Source organism: Podarcis tiliguerta (genome assembly GCF_965153285.1).
Source record: "Podarcis tiliguerta genome assembly, chromosome: 8".
Classification (NCBI taxonomy): Eukaryota; Metazoa; Chordata; class Lepidosauria; order Squamata; family Lacertidae; genus Podarcis; species Podarcis tiliguerta.
The window spans coordinates 57,519,189-57,537,777 of NC_139541.1; the positions used below are offsets into that span (position 1 = coordinate 57,519,189).

Genomic DNA, 18,589 nt, shown 5'->3' on the forward strand with positions numbered 1-18,589 from the left:
AAGTGAAGTTTCTAGCTCAGGTTTGGGAAACCTGTGGTCTCCAGGTGTTGCTGAGATACAAATCCCATCATCCCTGGCCGTGGTTGTGAGGGCTGTTGGGACTTGTACTTCAGTAACATCTAGAGAACCCAGGGTTCCCGAGTGCTGTGCTAGCTGACAGATATTGTAAATTCACGCAACATTATTGAAGCCCAAGCAAATTTAAAAACTCAGGTGTGAAAATGCCCTTAGAGGGTGGAATGAACATGAATCGCTCCTGTTTTCCATGGAGGTAAAACACCAGGCAACATCTGGACACAGAGAGTTAACTGTAAATGAAACAGATAATTCTAGACACAAATAATATGCAGAGGCTGTCAGTATTCTCGGTGGATATCCTCTCCTCTTTTTTTTTTTTACAAAAAAGAAAGTTAATATCCTGCCTATTGATCCAAAAAAGCTATATGATGGCTCAGAAATAAAACCAATACAATAGCCAAAGAAGATGATACAACAGAAGCACACAGCAGGGAAACCAAATCAACAAACCAAGAAGAATTAATCTGGCTGCCCACTTACACAAAGCTTGCATGGAGGTTACACAATGTCTGTTCTTTACTGAGCATCCATTCTGTTTTGTTTAAATGATGATTATACATCTTCCTGTCGATCAATCATTATACCACATATTTTAGTGAATCTGCCTGTCACTGCACCCCCCCAGCAATTTTTATTATTATTTTAACACAACAATGCAAACAACACATGGAACTATACGAAGTTTTTCCAGTTTTATGGAATATTGGGTGAATCCCAGCATAGGAAGAAGTGAAGAATTAATTAAGGTGATAGCAAAAATGATCTGCTCATAAACATGGAAAGTACCCGAAGGTCAGGTCATCATAGCCAGTGGGCTACTTACACAACCTCTCCACACGGGGGCTTGGGAAGCCAGGGAGACAGAGAATAATGGAAACAAAATCTTCTCAAACCTATCCCTCTTAGATAATCCTCTTGTCATCCTTCTGTGCTGCATGAGGCTATTCAAAAGAGCTACGTCTGAGATGCTATTTATCCAGGCTTCCATCAGGAGCTCTGAGTCAGATTTCCAATGATAGGCAACAACCAATTGCACTGTTAACAAAAAAGAACACCAGGTCTGTGTGCTTGATCTCTGGATTTTTGTCATTTGCAGTGATAGCAGGGCTAGGGATAGATCAAGTTTCAATACTTCGGCCATAACAGAAGAGGCAATGGCAAAAATCCATGCCCCCCTTTTTTGCGCTTTGTTGCAGGTCCACAGCACATGAACAAAATGAAGCATGTCCCCTGCAGTCCTTCTAGCACAAAGGGGATAGGGTTTTGTTTAATCTGGAGAGCCACACTGGTCCAGTGCCATCGGAGAAGGACCTTGAGGGGCACCAACTGCAGGTGCACAAAGGTTATCTTAACCACCTGGGGGGGCAGGACCACACCCCTTTCAACTTATGTCCATCAATTTGTATCTCAAGGTCTCCCTCCCAGACCTGGTGAAAACCATCAGAGGTGCCCAAGGTGTGATCTATGAGTATACATTACATCACTGAGGCCACTTCTCTATTTCTTAAATTTGATCTAGTGCATAAGGAGTCAGAGGGCGTAAGCATGCCTGGGTCAGCTGGAACCATGTAACTGGCAGCCCGTCTTGCTGTCCTCTTAGATCCTCATTCTTGGTGGCTTGGCCTTTTATGCATTAGATCATGAATTCTATATACCTCATTGGATTCTCGGGCCCACAATTGCTGATATTTATCTAAATGACTAAATGTGGGATGTTCAAGCAGTGGGGTAAGGGGGAGGATACACCCAGGACCAACACGGAGCTCCTCTCCCTCCAAGGCAGAAAGTTGTTCTTAAGAGTTATTCGTTTCCCTCACTGCTCCCCTGGAGAACCACAGAAAGGGAAGTGCTCTAATGGATGGTGTGGAGGGAGAGAGCTCAAGCTGTACCCAAGGGGTCTCCAGAGAGACTCTGATGAGTGGAATTAAGTGTTTGACTTGGAATGCATTCTAGTAGGACTTCAATGGGGAACACCCAGCCCGCCCCCCTCCGTGCTGGGTCCATAAAGCGTAGTGAGGCTTGCCCTGCATCTCTTTCCCTGGGACACAAACTGTTTAACAGTTTTTGGCAATGTTTAAAACTTGCTTTGGGAGCAGGGATGGGAATCACTTGGAATACATCCAGAAACCTGGCAAAATAGACATTTTTACTGCTGTGATGCAGCTGAGGCAAATTAAGACGGCTCCACCTTTTTAATTCTGCCAAGATTTATTTACGCAGGTGGCCAAACTTTTGCTCTGACAATTGATTAGGGTCTGAAATAAGAATTAGACCTAAGTATTTTTTTAAAACAACAAGAACAACACAAAAAAATGGGTTGGAGTAAAAGCAGATGCAGTGAATGGCCACTTGTATTTGGGCTGGGACATGTTAATTGAGAGGACAACACATTTAGCGTATTGGATTCCAGTCCTGCTATATGATAAAACATACTGAGCTGTGATTTTAGTGGTTTCAGGGCTTGTCTGGGCTTTTGCAACATTAATAGCATGTTAGTCACAAACATATTTACCTTATGGTCTGCTCCACAAAGCATCACCCCCTTCAGAGCAAATGGCAAGGGTGAGAGAGGGCTACCTTGATTGCTGAAGCATCGTCCCATTAATGGAGATCATTGCATGGGATTTGGAGTGGAGTAATTGCATCACATGGAGGAACTTCAACCACAACCACATTTTGGAAAGTAGTAGACTTAGGAAGTTCCACTGAATTCTGTCAAATTCAGAATTTGGTGCCCTATGAGGCCAACGCTGCAGAGGAGCAGGTAGAGTTGACTTCATTGATAAGGTTTATTACCTTACTAAATTTTCCTGCAGGGCATGATGCCAGTTTGATAGGGCACTTTAACATAATGGCAGTAAGTAATTTCACATCCACATTTATTAAGGTGATAGGAGTCCAGAGCTCTGGGTTTGAACAATAATAACAGTTTGGAGTTGTGCCACATCAGTGGATTTTTGCTCCCATCCAAAATAAAATAAAACAGTTTAAACAAGCACGGCAACCGTTCTTCTTCTTAAGCTTTGTAGTATTCCACCATGAAGTCATCAGTCTCTGGGGATTTCCCAGATTTGAGCTTTTGGATCACTTCCAACACCTCCTCCCAAGTTTCAGGGCAGCTCAGAAGTTCTATCTGCTCGTCAGACAGCTCCTTTAATTTAACCTTGGAAAGGTATGCATTTATGTTACACTGATCCCAGACTGTATGACGATTACAAGGGTGCAAATAAATTTTAATGCCAGGCCATCAGTTGCCACTTGCAGGACTTGTCTCTCCAACTGACTGACTAAGAGTCTCATTTGCCATTTTGGAAATGTTCAAAATCAGATTCTTCAATGTTTCCATTTTTATTTTTTTTATTTGAGCGATAACAAGGTGGTTGCCCAGTCCAAGGAAAAGTCTGCTAATTTTAATGACATACTCATTTGCTTCTTGGGCCTCCTCCATTGTGAGGATTGTTTTGTGCTCTTTTGTGAGTGGCAACCTCTGCTCTTCATGTCAGAGTCAAGAGGCTTCATCCGACAGCTCTGAGTACTCTCCCACAACTTCTTCCTGTAAGTCAAGTTTATCTAGCATACATTTGGGGACACAAAGTCTCTAACATCACGTTGCTGGGAATGTAGTTTTTGAAATGTGAAAGTGGAAATAAATGTCATGTTGCCTTAGATGTCCCATTGTAACTGGAGGGGTTGTTCCACCATTAGGCTCAAAAGTTAGCCACTCCCCCATGTTCATTTTTTAAAAAGTAAATTTGCTGTGCCTGAACAGTTTAATCCACTTTAATTACACAAACCTAAATTTCCAAGTACACTATTTAATCCTTCCTACCAAACAGTGACAGTCTGGGGGCAACTCTAATCTGAACAGCAGGTCCAAGCATCAAGAAGTTAATGATTTTTCCCTAAGCTGCAAATGACCAGGATTAGAGCTGTATGTCAAACTCTGATTTTGCTGACATTTTAGTTCCATTTCAGAGATAGGTAATATAGCTTCTTCCATTTCTTGAATGCTGTTCATCCCAGGTTCCTAACCATTCACATTCACCACACATTTCCATATTTATGTATTCAGTTTCTAACTAACTAGTCCTCATAGAGGCTTCAAAATAATTGTGAGGTTAAAAAGAAAGAACAATTACAGTGAGGGCAGCCAACCAAAATTAAAATACAGTAGATGGAAACTGAACAAATTTAGGAAACTCCCCTCAGAGGTTGATAGATGGGGTCAATAGTGAAAAAAACTCCACACCAGTCCCCAAGTTACATCACCAAAGTAACTAAACACAAACATCATATAAGGGTTTGTTGACCAAATCAGAGATCCTGACATGTGAATTCCTCTAGAAACTCTATGTTCAGAAGCAGTATGCCTTATAATGTCTAGGTAAACATCAACATATGGTGTGGAATCATGACACTTTGCTGCTTGTCTTTATGGGTTGTTGCTCAGCATCTGCGCTCAGCAATCAGTGTTACATCACACATTATACTTATTCACAAAGAGGTTACCAAGAAGGCAGGGAGCAAAGGGACACAGAGCAGTGAGAGCCATAGGCTTCATGTAACGTGCAGTTAACCCAGAGACAATATCCTCCCAGGAAAGCCAGAATCCTATGTGAGCTCAAGGTAGAAAGCAACATCATATGTACCTTTCACATCACAGCTATTCACGGAATACTAAACAAACAAACAAACAAAAACAAATAAATAAATATTACAATCATGATGCTATTATCACAAGAGCCACATTTTGGATTGGAAATGGGAGTTCCCACTTCGGTTGCAAAGTTAAGTGGATGCACAAATTCCAACAGACTACAAATTCTAGCAGAACAACAACTTAAAGACCTAAACAAGGATCTTAGCCAATTAAGACAACCAAGCTTATTTCTTGTTGAGTGTGCAGGCATGAGATAGTTGTGGCCTATCATGCAGCCAAACGCAGAGCATTAATCATGGACAAATCAGTCAAATGCAGTTCCACCATAGAAGGATGAAGTGATCACTACCTTTCTTTTGATTCATCAATATTTGCTGATTGCTTAAGAGAACATGGCAACAAGGAAAAGCAGACTTGTGAACACCTGGGCAAGATGATGACAGTGGGGCTCACAACTCTAGCTGTCACCCCACCTTCCCTCTCAGCTGAGACAAGTTCATTGCAATTTGGGAGTTAGTGGCTGAACACACACACACACACACACACACACACTGCTTCCCACCCACATTCCCTTGCAATATGCACATAAAATGATAAGCAGATACCACCACAGTGTTTAATACTAGGGAAACCCTCCCCTCTCCCCTGCCATTCCCAGTGACTTCAGGGCCCACAAGCAATGCCACTAGTCCTAGCACGTGCACCCCCTTGCCAGCTGAGACCCTGGACCTCTTCCTCACAATCGTAATATGTTTTACCCTTTTCTTCCCCCAAAGTCAGCTGCATATGATCACCACACACCCATGCGGCCCCCAAGTTGTAAGGCTGCCACTCATTTTATTATACAGCGTCAGATCTAGCTTTGTGGGTAAGTTTGGGTTGGAAATCCAGATGGACCGAACTACCATTCCCCACCTGATGAAGACGCCACTGTCTTGCCAGTCCTGGGAAGTGACTACAGATGCCTGGACAGCAGAATAAGTGGGGGTGGGGGCTAAGCAAGACACAGCAGGGTGCTCAAAGCTGTCACTGAAGGTACCACAGGCTTCCTGGTTATCTGGCTGACCTTCTGATCCCATCTGTGGGCTTGAAAGAAACCCTTAGTTCTACTCAGCACATTTCCCAAGACATTAAGGGTCCATGTAATGTCATGGAAGTGTTCCCCAAATCTTCAGCCTGTAAAGAACCAGATCATTTGTGACACTCCTTGGCTCAGATCCAATCCTGCTCATGAACTTTAGAAGGTTTGTGGAACAAACATAGCCCGAAGCAGTCCATAAACTGTTCCAGAGCTATTCAGATGATAAAATATGGAGAAGCTACATATGACAAAATGATGCAAGATAAATGTACCATGTTCCCATGTTATAACACACACATAGGCATTTATTTACACTTTTAAACATTTCACTCTCTTTGCTACTCCTCCAAATTCCCACCACCACCAATCTACTTCTACTTCTTATTCTCAATATTGAATCACAACTACAGAGCTACAGGTCAGCCTCATGTACAATCAGGTATCATGTGCAGTGGTGGCTGCTAACCATTGGGACTGGTGGGGGACAAGGCAGTCAGGCCAATGGTGGGTGGAGCCAGAGCAAATGAGTGGCAGAGCCAGAACCAATGACAGGTACAGACAACTAATTCTAGCTTTAGTTGTCCTACCCATTGAATCTCACAAAGGCAACACTGAGACTGAGGAGGAGGAAGCTGACAGTCAGCTCCACCCCCTGGATTGACCGTAAGAAAGAAGACAGGCAGGTGGGGGTTAACTGGGAACAGACTGAGTTTGGTTGGGCAGTGCCCCATTCTAACAATGGCATTTAGAACGATGAGCAAGCCTTCACTGGTGGCATCTCATGCAAAAGGGTATCAAGAGCAGAGGAAGATACAGCTGATTTCTTCATTAATACATTGATCAATTTTGCTGTAATTCCTGATCAAACATTTGCATGGACTCCTTCCTACCATCTCTAAGCCTCCCCCTGAACTGCTTCATATCTAACTACTGAACCATCAGAAAATAATCCAGGATGATCCGGAAACCAAGCCAAAACATACCAAAACAAACTCCACCAACTCTGGATCTAAAAGCACACAGAGATTTCAACTGCACTAGTTAAATGAATAAATTAAACTAGGGGTCACCAACCTGTCACCCACCCCAAGCACAGAGGCCTTTACAGGAGCCCAAAGGGTCTCCTCTTTCTACTGAAATTAGGCTTGAAAGTTGCATACAATTCAAGCCAATTGAATAGGTGGCAAGACTTGTTTGGTTGTGGGGTGTGCACATTTGTGTGGTGCCCACCAGTTTTCCTGTATGGAAACATGCCCAGAAGGAAGACAGCCCCAAATGCTAACAGAAAGTTTCCACAGCAGTTTTACATGCAACATATTAATAGATTCAGCCTCCCCTCCCCAGTATAATGCTCTGTTCTCTATAATGTTTGACAATCAATAATTGTGAGCGTCAGTGATATGCTGTGTATGTCCCCAAATTAAGCTGCATGAGTAAAATTACTTTGCCTATGGCTATTTTTTGAGGAGAAGCTCAGAAATTTCAGCTAAGGATTTCACAAGGAACTAAGGCAGGCCTTACGTTAGGTGAATGCCTCAACTCAGCCCCTAAAAGGAGAATCAAGATGGAAAGTAAAGCCCAGTACAAGTGCTCTGCCTGACCTAATTCTACTCTCACACAGTCTCAATGCCAGCCAGGCAGCACTAGGGCAGCTCTTTGGATGGAATGGGGCTACCTGGCCTTGTGACCATGCAGTTGGGCTAATGACCCATGTGGTTCCTTCCAGCTCTACAATTCTATGAAATTCTTGATATGAAATATAGCAAGGATCTTGGTGTCGTGGAGCCTACTTCTGCTTGGGATCACAATTCCTATCTCACACACCCAGCACAAAATGTTAATGGCCAAAGATGGGGAGATGAATGTCCCAAATCCAGGGTGTAACTAGCTGCCACCACATCAGGATGCCAGCTGCATCTTCTATCACTCTGGGAGGAAGAATGAAGGAAGCTAGGTGGACATAAGAATTCAAGAAGAGCCCAGCTGCATGGATCAAACCAAAGGGGGCCACTCTAGTTCAGCATGCTGTTCTCATAGCGGACAACCAAATGACTATGGGAAGCCTGCAAGCTCATACATGCAGTGGGTATGATCCATCCAAGGAGATGACACCTGCCTGGCCTCCAATATGGTCCCCATGCCAAGCCTTGGACAAGGACAGACTGGGGGCAGTGGGGGAGAAAGAGGAAGTAAGCAGGCATGGGGTGGGTTGGAATAAGGAAGGCATCAGCATTCCCAATGACTATTGATCACTTTCCACAGGAGTTTCAGTGTCTGAGAGATTCCAACTCATGTTAAGGGCAAGCAGACTGTTGTTCAACCTTCTCTGTTTTCAACAAGCAACCTCTGTTGACATGAATGCAACATTCAACCAGGCTCTCAGGTGTGATTCAGACTCAGACCAGGACACCTGATTGTCTCAGGAGCAAATGGGGTTGATGGTCTTACGACATGGCAAGGATCAGATGTTGTATGAAATGGCCCCTCCACATAGTAGCATTGTTTCTTATTATCAAGGTGGCACAGTCTGGATGGTGGGCTTGGGTCCACTCCCTCCCCAGACCCACTCAGCCTCCATGTCTGTGTCATTGCTGAACTTTGAGGTTTTGACACCCCCACAGACAATCTATGCATGGGCTGCTGAGAATCTAAACTGCTGAGTCTTTGAAGCATTCCCCGCCCCCCGCCCCCCAGTTGACCTACTTGTTCAAGATGCAGCCTGCAGGTTCACTCCCTCCCTCAACCTGCTCAAAAATGTTCCCAGAGTTATTGCATTAAACAAAGAACCAAAACCTCAATTTCTCAATATCCCACATAATAACCCATTTCCAAAATGTGCAATGTCGACGGCTCCTTTGCCATCCCTCACAAATGGCTCAAGGCTGCATTCCTTCTCTCTGACTTACAAACACAGATTGGTTTCTGAGAGGACCACTGGCTACTCTTTTGACAAGTGATTGTTTTCTGTCCTTTCAGTTCAAATGCAGGCTGGCATTCAAACGTCAACGAGTCCCCGTGGCGAAAGGTTGACCCTTGTCTCTTGCCGTAGGCTGGCACTCCTGGATCTCCACAACTCCCCTGGTCGATTTCTGAAAAAACACAAAAAGAAAGAGACAGGAAGAGAAGTGGGGAGGGCAAAAGAAAACCGGGGTGCAATTTCTTTTTACAATCCCTGGATTTTATTCTTGCAAAGCTAGGAACATTCTTTTTTAAGCACAACAAAGAACACCACCACTTGTGATTAAACTAGGGAACTCTGGCTTGTTTTCCTTGTTTAAATAATAATTTGGGGGACACTTCTAATTTTCAAGTGGCAGCCAACACTTCTATAGAAGAATGTGCTTGACTCCTGCAGTTCCACGACCTTGTTGCCCCCTTCTGTCCTCATTGCTCCTCTTCCTGGGAAATGAGTCTGGCAATTTAGAAGTGTTGCAGAACATCGTGTTTCCAATCTGATGTGGAAGGCAACTTTAGGAGCTGGGAAAGGCAAGAGTGACGTGATCTTAGCAGCCTCTGGGCTGTTGGCTTGCCACTCCTTGGTATAAAAAGCAAGTTTTTAGATCTAAAGGTTTTTTTGGGGGGGGGGGGAGTGGCTCAAATCTTCTCTGAAACAATGCAGCTCAAAGTGTAGGATGAAGGGGAAGTTCCCTGCAATCATATACAGGCTGTTTCCCAGTGTCTCCTGTAAGTTTTTCTTCTAGATACAGAATGGGGGGGGGGATAGCAGCAAAGAGAGAAATGCCAGCATCTGAATGAACTGCTTGCTAATCCTCAGCCCAGCCCAGCACACACACACATGCAGAGAGAGAGAGAGAGAGAGAGAGAGAGAGAGAGAGAGAGAGAGAGAATGACTAGGACCAGAACACCTATAAAACTGGGCCAAATAGTGTAAGTGGTATTTTGCCAGATTAATTGCTAAAAATACATTTGGATCTATTTTCAGAGTTCATCTCATTCTATCTGCCTTCCTAACTGGCCCACTTTAAGCCACTATTGTCATCACCTCAAATGCATTTGGATGTTTAATTAGAGAGGGAGGAAACATTTCCTAGGCAGCATTTTTGTATTCCCTGCAGGGGAACTGAATATTTATTTCATTTTATGAACATGGCTGTATGAACTATGTGAAAAGTCACTTTGCTAAGAGAATTTTCCAAAGCTCAGAGCCATTTTGAGCATGAAAATAAGCAGCACAGAAGTAATGGTGAGGAAGTGCAATTCACCTATGCTTCCTCTGTCCCAGTTTTTCCATTGAGTAACTTTTATCATGTCAATACAGGGAACTGTGGCGCTGGTGGGTTTCTCTTGCAGTGACTTTTCCACCTTAAAAATTATGATTGTGTGAACTGGCTTAAAGTAGCATACCTGGTTCTGCTAATCAAGGCAATTCCCTTTACCAGTTGGCCCAGGGGTGCCAACTTGAATAAAATATTTTGGGGGAGGGAATGTAAGCCCTGTCTCACATACTTGATCACATGACACAGCACACACCATTCGAATGACAATGCCCATCAACTGGGGTGGGGCTGGCCCCCTCAAATATTTTATTGGGTGTGTGTTAAGGAACCTGAGCCCCAGGAACTGACTCCCATGCAGGTGCCTTGAAGTTACTAATTACATTAAAGTTTGCCATAGTGAACAGTAAGCCAGATAAAGTGTCTTCCTGTGGAAAGAGAATGGCAGCAGAGTGGAAACAGCTCCAGCCATTATGAAATACAGGTGGGAATGGAAACGGCTGCCTTCTTACATCCCTTGTCTTCAGCAACACTTTTTGTAAACCACTCCCAATGCTCCTCTGATTAATCCCACCTAACCCTTCCTCATCCAGTCTTGATTGCTCAGTGTAAATTCTGTGTCTCTTGCACTCTCCCCGCTCTGCTCACCTAACATGGAAGAGCTTCGGATCCTGCAGAGTTTCACACACTGATGAGGCTAAGCAACAGTGATGCCACTGGCACTGTCCAAGCTCGTACTCAACACTGAACTGCAAGCGTCTGTCAAACTTGAACTTTTCAAATCAAACAGAGAGGTCCCCCCAGCCCTCATGCCTTGATAACAGCTTGTACACAAGCATATCCACACTTCTTGATTTCTACAGTTCAATGACTGTGTACACCTACTGTATATACACAGAGCGTGACATGTGAACACCCCTACTAGGACAGGCTTGCAGAACCATCAGAGCTGTGATTTCTCAAAAGGCTCCTGCAATCGCAAGAACATAAGACTCTGCTGGATGAGGGCAATGGTCCATCTAGTCCAGCCTCCTGTTCTCACAATGGCCAACCAGCCATCTCTGGGATACCCACAAGCAGGATCTAAGAACAACAAAACTCTCTCCTCCCGTGGTTTCCAGCAAATGGATTTGGAAGCATTATTACCTCTGGGTGCGGAGGCAGTGCACAGCCATCATGGCTAGCAGCCATTGATAGCCTTATCCTCCATGACTTCATCAAATCCTCTTTTAAAGACATTCAAGTTGGCCACCACTGTCTCCTGTGGGAGTGAGTTCCATAGTTTAACTCTGTGTGAAACTCCCAACATTCAGTTTCCCTGGATGTCCATGAGTTAGTGTTATGAGAGAAGGAGAGAAACAATCTTCCTTCTGCTTTCTTTGCACCATGCATATTTTTCTATCATGTCACCACTAAAAAGTCCCAAATGCTGTAATATTTGCTCATAGGAGTGTTGTTCCTTGTTCATTATGCATGCCCTTTACTGAACCTTACTCAACTCTACAGTATCGTTTCCGCACTGAGGTAACCAGAACTGCACACGGTATTCCGAATGTGGTCACACTGATCAGAATAACTACAGGTGGAAGGGAAAAAGCAAGAGGCAGGTGGGGAAAGGAACTCTTTTGATTAATGTGTTGTATTGCTGAATATGATGGATTGAGGGGTGGGGAGATGGCTGGTGGGCTGAGCATGTCATATGCTGGGCCTCCAAGCTCCTGGATTGGTTTAAAGATTCCCCCCCTCCCCATGACTTCTTGTATACACACACACCCTGTCCCCTGAAAAATCTCAAGCAGATCTGAGGAGCTGGCTGGCTCATTTTTACTAAATTAAATGTCAAATCAAAGTGTGAAGAGATGCAGGGTGTCAGCTCTTTTGCAGAAGCATGATGGAAGAGAGAAAAAGTGTGTGTGTGTGTATGCGTGTTTTGTGTTGCATGACCATCACAGGATCATCTCATTTACTTTATTTATTTTATAAAGTTTATATACCGATACAAAAACAAACAAACCCCAAACCTAGCGTAAAAGATTCTCTCATTTCTAAAACCAAGGCAAAACACATATACAAGCCTTGGGGAGATAAATAGCATTCTGAATCCAGGAATATTGCCTATGTGCAGTCATCCCCCAGTCCCAGTTATCTGCTTACACACCATTTCATTTCTAAAGAATTTCATTTCTCCCTCTTGCTATTAACACCAGCAGTTTCTCCCTTTCATACCTTCTCCAGTACTTTCCTGCTATTAATCAGTGTCACTTTATTCCCATTTTCCACTTTCTCTGGCCTTTTTTTATCTCCTTCGTCTGTGATCAACCACCTTGCTTTCATTGCCCTTTCTTTTAAAAACTAAACTAAACTAAATGTTTCTCTTGGTTTTCTCCTCCTTCTTCTCCTTCAGTTTTTGATAGCAAATTTGAAACATCTTTTGTGACACCTTCCTTACAGAGAAAATTACATAATCCATGATTTGCATTAATCCAGCTCCTGTTTTGATGCAGGCTGAATAGCAATGATATTTTCCCACTGCTAAACTGTCTTTGGAAAGGCACTGATGCAGGTTGGACTCTCTGCCAAATAACCAAGGCAGAGACATGCTTCATAGGTGGTGAAAATAGAACAATTTGTTGTTTTCAATTTTGTCACTGCTGATAATACGTCAAGGACACAGGCTTTCAAACAGGCTGATTTCTGACCTGCCCCTGCCCCACCATAGCTAAAAACCAAACACAGGACATTAAAAAGATGATTAACTGTTTATTCATCAGGAACTCTGAGCTACTAAATGCTGAAGAACTCCCCCCAACTCCTGTGGGAAACTTTGATAAGTGGCCAGGCTTGCCCAAATGGCAAACACCAAACAACGCTATGATCTCCTAAGCCAGCAGGAGGAAAACTCTGGCACTAAATGGGCCTGTGAGTATGCTTTCCCCAATACATCTGCTCCACACCTCACATCAAATGTGACTACAGGTGTGGGGCAGGTAAAAATTAAAGCAGGGTTTGTTTGACGTCAGGGCTAATCAGCACTGACTTCAAGCACTGCTGGTACTGGCTACACTCTGAAGTTCCCAATTGTGAGCTCTGGAATGCCCCTAGTTTCAGGTTATTTTTGAGGGTGTACCTGGATCCTCAGCCTCTCTTGGAACACCTTGTTTTAGTCTCTGCTACTAATGGAACACTGCTGATGAGACTTCCCTGAGTGCTGTCCTACCAGAGTTTCCCTCTTCTCTGACAGAACAGGTAAAAAAGTAAAGGTAAGTCCAGCCAAAGGCGACTATGGGGTTGTGGTGTTTGTCCTCAGACAGTTTTCCGGGTCATGTGGCCAGCATGACTAAACAGCTTCTGGAACAATGGAACACCATGACAGAAGCCAGAGTGCATGGAAATGCCATTTACATCCCCACAGCAGCAATACCTATTTATCTACTTGCGCTGGTATGTTTTCGAACTGCTAGGTTGGCAGGAGCTGGGACAGAGCAACGGGATTTGAACCGCCAACCTTCTGATCAGAGAAGAGTTTCCCTATTCTCTGGCAGAACAGCACACATATTTCTGGCCAAAAGACTTTTTGCAGGATTACACTCATCTCCTGCTTATTTGTTTAAAAGCATTTATAAGCAACTTAATTTTTTTAAAATAAAAAAACCCCTCTAAGCCATGCAACACATAAAAACAGCAAAAGTTGAGTGGTATTCAACACACTTGTTCTGTCAGCTCAGGGATTTATGGTTGTGCAACAGAACTTCCCCCCTCTTCCCCTCATGCCCACACAACACACCCCTCAAATCCCTTCCAGGGGGTTGGGCGATCCCACAGAAGAGATCGGCACATAGGAGGACAAGAGAGGGGAATGCTCTGTTGCGCAAGTGTAAATCCTTGCACTGACGGTACAAGTTACTTCATGCTACAGTGGACGCAGTCCAATATGAAAAATACAGCATAAAACCAGTAAAACAGTAGTATAAAAACATAGAAAAACAAATGAAAGCAGAAATTTAGGGAATTCAAACCAATAAAAACAGGGCCCAATCTCATTGGTCAAGCAAAGCCTGTGCTTATAAAAAAGGGAGGGATTTAAAAGACATCTGAAGCAACTGGTTGCTGCTTCATGTCCAGCAGAGGAAATGACATTCCATGATAAAGGAATTCCATTCAAGTTGATCAAATTCTATTTAACGTGATTGTAGTTGATGATGTAATGTTCTTTTGTAAAAAGAAGAAGTAAGGATTGATGTTATCCAATTTCCATTCCAGTGCATAAAAATAGAAACATATTTTCAAAACTCTTGTAATAATCCAATGCAATTTTTAAATGTTATATGCAACACTAGTTTAATTAATTTGTATTTGTAAACAATGTATATAAAAGCTATTGTTAAGTGCTCTGATTTTAATAAAGTCAATGCTTTTAAAGAGGCTTGACCATTATTTGACTGTATTTGACTGTTCAATTTTTATATATTTCCTAAATAAATAAACATTTGTCACCCTTCACCGTAAATATTCTCAGGGTGGCTCATTAAAAACACTGAAGAACAAAATATACAAGGAACAAAATAAAACCCTTCATAGAGTTATTGCAGAGGGGGGGGGGAAGCATAATGGTTAAGAAGGAAAAGTCTGGGGAAATAAACAGCACTCAGTCTGCCATTGGAAAGGCCCTCCCTAGGGTCAGAGCTCCATAAATGCGGGAGGGGGCAAACATTTGAATGCCCTCTCCCCACTTGCCCCTGATGGTGAGGAAACCTGGGGGTAGGACTCCAATGACAGTTCTGGGTGTATAGATAGGACGATCTGGAGTCAACTGACGAAAGCCATGCACACTGCAGAGTATAATGGAGTCCTTTGTAGGATAAGGTTACCAGATTTTTTTCAAAGAACCCAGGGACACTTATTGTTTGCTATGTACATGTGAACACTGAGAAAGTTGTAATCCAGGAAATGTCCCTGGGAAATGGGGACATCTGGTAACCTTATTGTAGGACACTCGCCAATCTCGTTGGGATTGCTGACTCCCATGAACTGAAACACACCAGCACCCCACAACAACTGCATACTTGCAAGAGGCAATGGAGGGCACATGCTTTGTTTTTGGAAAAAGGTTTGCCTGCCATGACTTATCTTCTCATTTAGGAACCCTTGACAGGTTTCCAAACCATCTCAGGAGTGCCTGCAACCTTTCAAAAATGCTCTTCCACCCAACAGAAGGGGTGGGTGAGTGCAGACTCACAGCATCAACAGCAGGTGGATTTGAGCTGAAACAACTACTGACAGCCTCAAGCAACAGAAAGGAAAGTAAGCAAGCATTAGATTGCACTGTGGGATTGGCAAATCAGGGGTGTATGACTTGTAGGCAATATTAATGTAAGTACATAAAAAAAAGCCTGATGGATGAGGTCAATGGCCCCTCTAGTCCAGCATCCTGTTCTCACAGTGACCCACCAGATGCCTGTGGGAAACCTGCAAACGGGCCACAAGCACAAGGGTAATCTCCCCTCCTGCTTAATGCAAATTAAGCACAATGAAGGGGAAGGCATTGAAGAAAAGTTTAGCAAAAGCAAACTCCAGATGGCTTAAGCAAAATGTCAACTGGCAACGTGAAATGTTGCCCCCTTTTTAGTCTTCACTCCATTAAGCTTTAAAGTCGTTAAGAGGGGTCAATAGCAGTCAGTCTGGAGGTGGAGCGACAGAAAGGGGCGAGTGTGGGGAGAGAAGTACATTAAAAAATAAACATCCCTTGAATATCCGGCAAACATCCATTACAAAGGTCGGCGAACTCATAAAGCTGTTTTGGCAGAGAGCCAACGAGGGGTGTGTGTGTGTGTGTGTGTGTGTGTGTGTGGAATATGTAGCACTCAGAGAAAACAATTTGTTCTGACCTACTTCTTTTGAAAACTAGATGATGAAATCATCTGATACAGCAAGCAGGCTACTCGAATATCTGCAGCGCAATACATCTGCAAGTATTTGGGCATTAATCTGCTGACTTGACCTGCAGACAGCAGGGCTTGGGTGTGGATTACGGAGCCCCACTATAGTCTTCCCAGCCCTGTCCATGGTGCTGAATGCACTACTGTCCTGCTGGACACATTGGGGTGCGGCCAGAGTGTTCATTTTATGTACACTGCAGCACCTAATTCACTGACTCATTCCTAGCTCCAGATCCACAGGTTTCTAAACAGCCGTAGTATTTCCAGCTGCATGATGCTGGACAGAAGTCTCTTATCATGCTGCACAGTGATATCTGCATTCCTAGTCTTCATTGATATTTGCCAGCCATCCCTGCATTGAGACAGACAGAACAATCCACAGACCCCCTTAAGGATAGGAAAATAGGAAGCAGCTTTAGCTCAGTACTTTGAAGCACTATTGACAGTCTGTGAAGGAGACAGTATGCTTCCAAATACTAGTTGCTGAAAACTACAGGAGAGGAGAGTGCTGTTATCCCACTTGCTGGTTTCCCACCAGCATCTGAATCACCACTGTGAGAACAGGAAGCTGAACTAGATGGGCCACTGGCCTGATCAATCCAGCTCTTCTTATGCTCCTGTGTTTGAGACCAAAGTCTTTCCTGGTCCTACCTGGCAGTGCCAGGGATCCAACTTGGAACCCTCAGCATACAAAACATGTTTTCTACCACTGAGTTTTGGTCCTCCCCATCTTCTTACACTGAAACTATCTTCACCTCTAAAACTATTTAAGCATGATGAGTCCTACTGACTCCAGTAGGAGTGCCTTCTGGATGGCATGGCTCAGTATGAACATATGGGAGAATTAGAATTTGGGACCTGCCTTTAGTGCAACAGTAATACAGTGGATGCTCGGGTTGCGAATGTGCTTCCCGCACATGTGCGGGTCACGATTCGGTGCTTCTGCACATTTGCAAAGTGCGATTTAGCGCTTCTGTGCATGCGCAAGCGCCAAAACCCGGAAGTAACCCATTCCGGTACTTCCGGGTTCGACGCAGTGCACAACCTGAAATCACGCAACCCAAAGCGTCTATAACCCGAGGTATGACTGTAATAATAATAATAAATAATAATAATAATAATAATAATAATAATAATAATAATAATAATACCCCACCCATCTGGCTGGGTTTCCCCAGCCATTCTGGGCAGCTCCCAACAGAACATTAAAAACAGAATAAAACTTCAAACATTAAAAACTTCCCTAAACAGTCACATTCGTTGAAGTATCCTGATCTTCCACCTCTTCACTTCCCTTTTATCTTATTCTAATATAATGTGCAAGCTGATGCCCAGAACTATAATGGGCAGGTTGATGCCCCGGGTTGATGGCACATGAACAGAGGTGATGGTAGCAGATTGGGTGGAGCTCATATTGAGGGACTGGTGAGCAGGCGATGCTAGATGTCCCTGCTCCTCTGAGCAGGTCTACAGATTCTCTCTCTCTCTCTCTCTCTCTCTCTCTCTCTGTGTGTGTGTGTGTCTGTGTGTGCAAGCATTCCCAGATCTGGCTGCACTCCCAGAGTCCCAGGTGGTAACAGTGGGAAGGAGTGCATCTGCATTTTGCTATAAGGAACATTTTAATTTTTAACACCACCACCACCCTGCAAAAAAAAAAAAAAAAAAAAAAAGACTGAGAAAATAGGAACATAGAAAACTGCCTTATACCAAGCCAGACCAATGACCCATCTCTCTACCTCAGTACTACACCAACACTGAGCAGCAGCTCTCCATGGTTTCAAGTAGGGGACTCTCCTAGCACTGCTTGGATTTGCAGGGAACCGAACAGAGGACCTTTTGCATGCAAAGCAAATACACTGTCATTGCAAGATGGTCCAGTTATAGTTGTGCTAAATTGCTAATGCAGCTCATCCCTCTTGAGGAATAATCCACAGGAGCTCTCACTTAGTTAAATTCTTGTCCTTTAAGTTAAATAAGACACAGGAGAACCTCCATGGCAGCTGTAGCAGAAAACAGAAAGACTGGTGTGTTCAATTGATTCAGTGCTCTTTAAATACTGAGGAGGGGGGCTTATATTTGTTTTCAAGAGTCAGCACAATAAAAGAATGGGGGGAAGGATGCTAACAAAAGCTTTTCTGATAGGTATTGAGGGTGGGAATACAGTATAGATGGAGAAGAGACATTCAAACACAGCAGGAACCAAGGTTTTCATTTTTATTTTTTAAAAGGAATATATCCGTACTTCAAATGGGGGGGGGGGGTCATGTGAATTTACAGTGAGAGGAAAGAAGGGCTGGGGGAGAACCATCCATGAATGTAGGTCTTCCCTGCTGTGCTTACAGAGAGATGGGCAGATCGGAAGGTGTCTGTATGTCCTTGCTGCGGTTAGGATGGCTACGCCAGAAGTGGAAGAGCTTGCATTAAAAAAAGGATCAATGGGTGGGTGATGAGTCAGTGTGATGCAGTGGAATGTGTGTTGAGCTCGGCCTCAAATTCCCACCTACTCCCCCATAATTTTCAGTGGGTAGCATTGAGCAATAACTCCTTCTTTGCTGGTAGTGAGAGACATGAAAAGACCCTGATGTACACTGCCCTGAGT

General features: G+C 43.7%; 1 protein-coding gene across 11 annotated transcripts in view; it reads right to left on the reverse strand.

Moving 5' to 3' along the window:
* CSMD2 (CUB and Sushi multiple domains 2) overlaps positions 1–18,589 on the reverse strand; it is a 481,761-nt gene that overhangs the window by 161,187 nt on the left and 301,985 nt on the right. For 10 of the 11 annotated variants that reach the window (XM_083453238.1, XM_083453235.1, XM_083453240.1 and 7 more), the window contains one exon: positions 8,726–8,908. The exons of the other annotated variant lie outside the window; for it this stretch is intronic. In XM_083453238.1, coding sequence (XP_083309364.1) covers positions 8,726–8,908 — 183 coding nt within the window. The remainder of the gene's footprint in view (positions 1–8,725; positions 8,909–18,589) is intronic. 11 annotated transcript variants of the gene reach the window in all.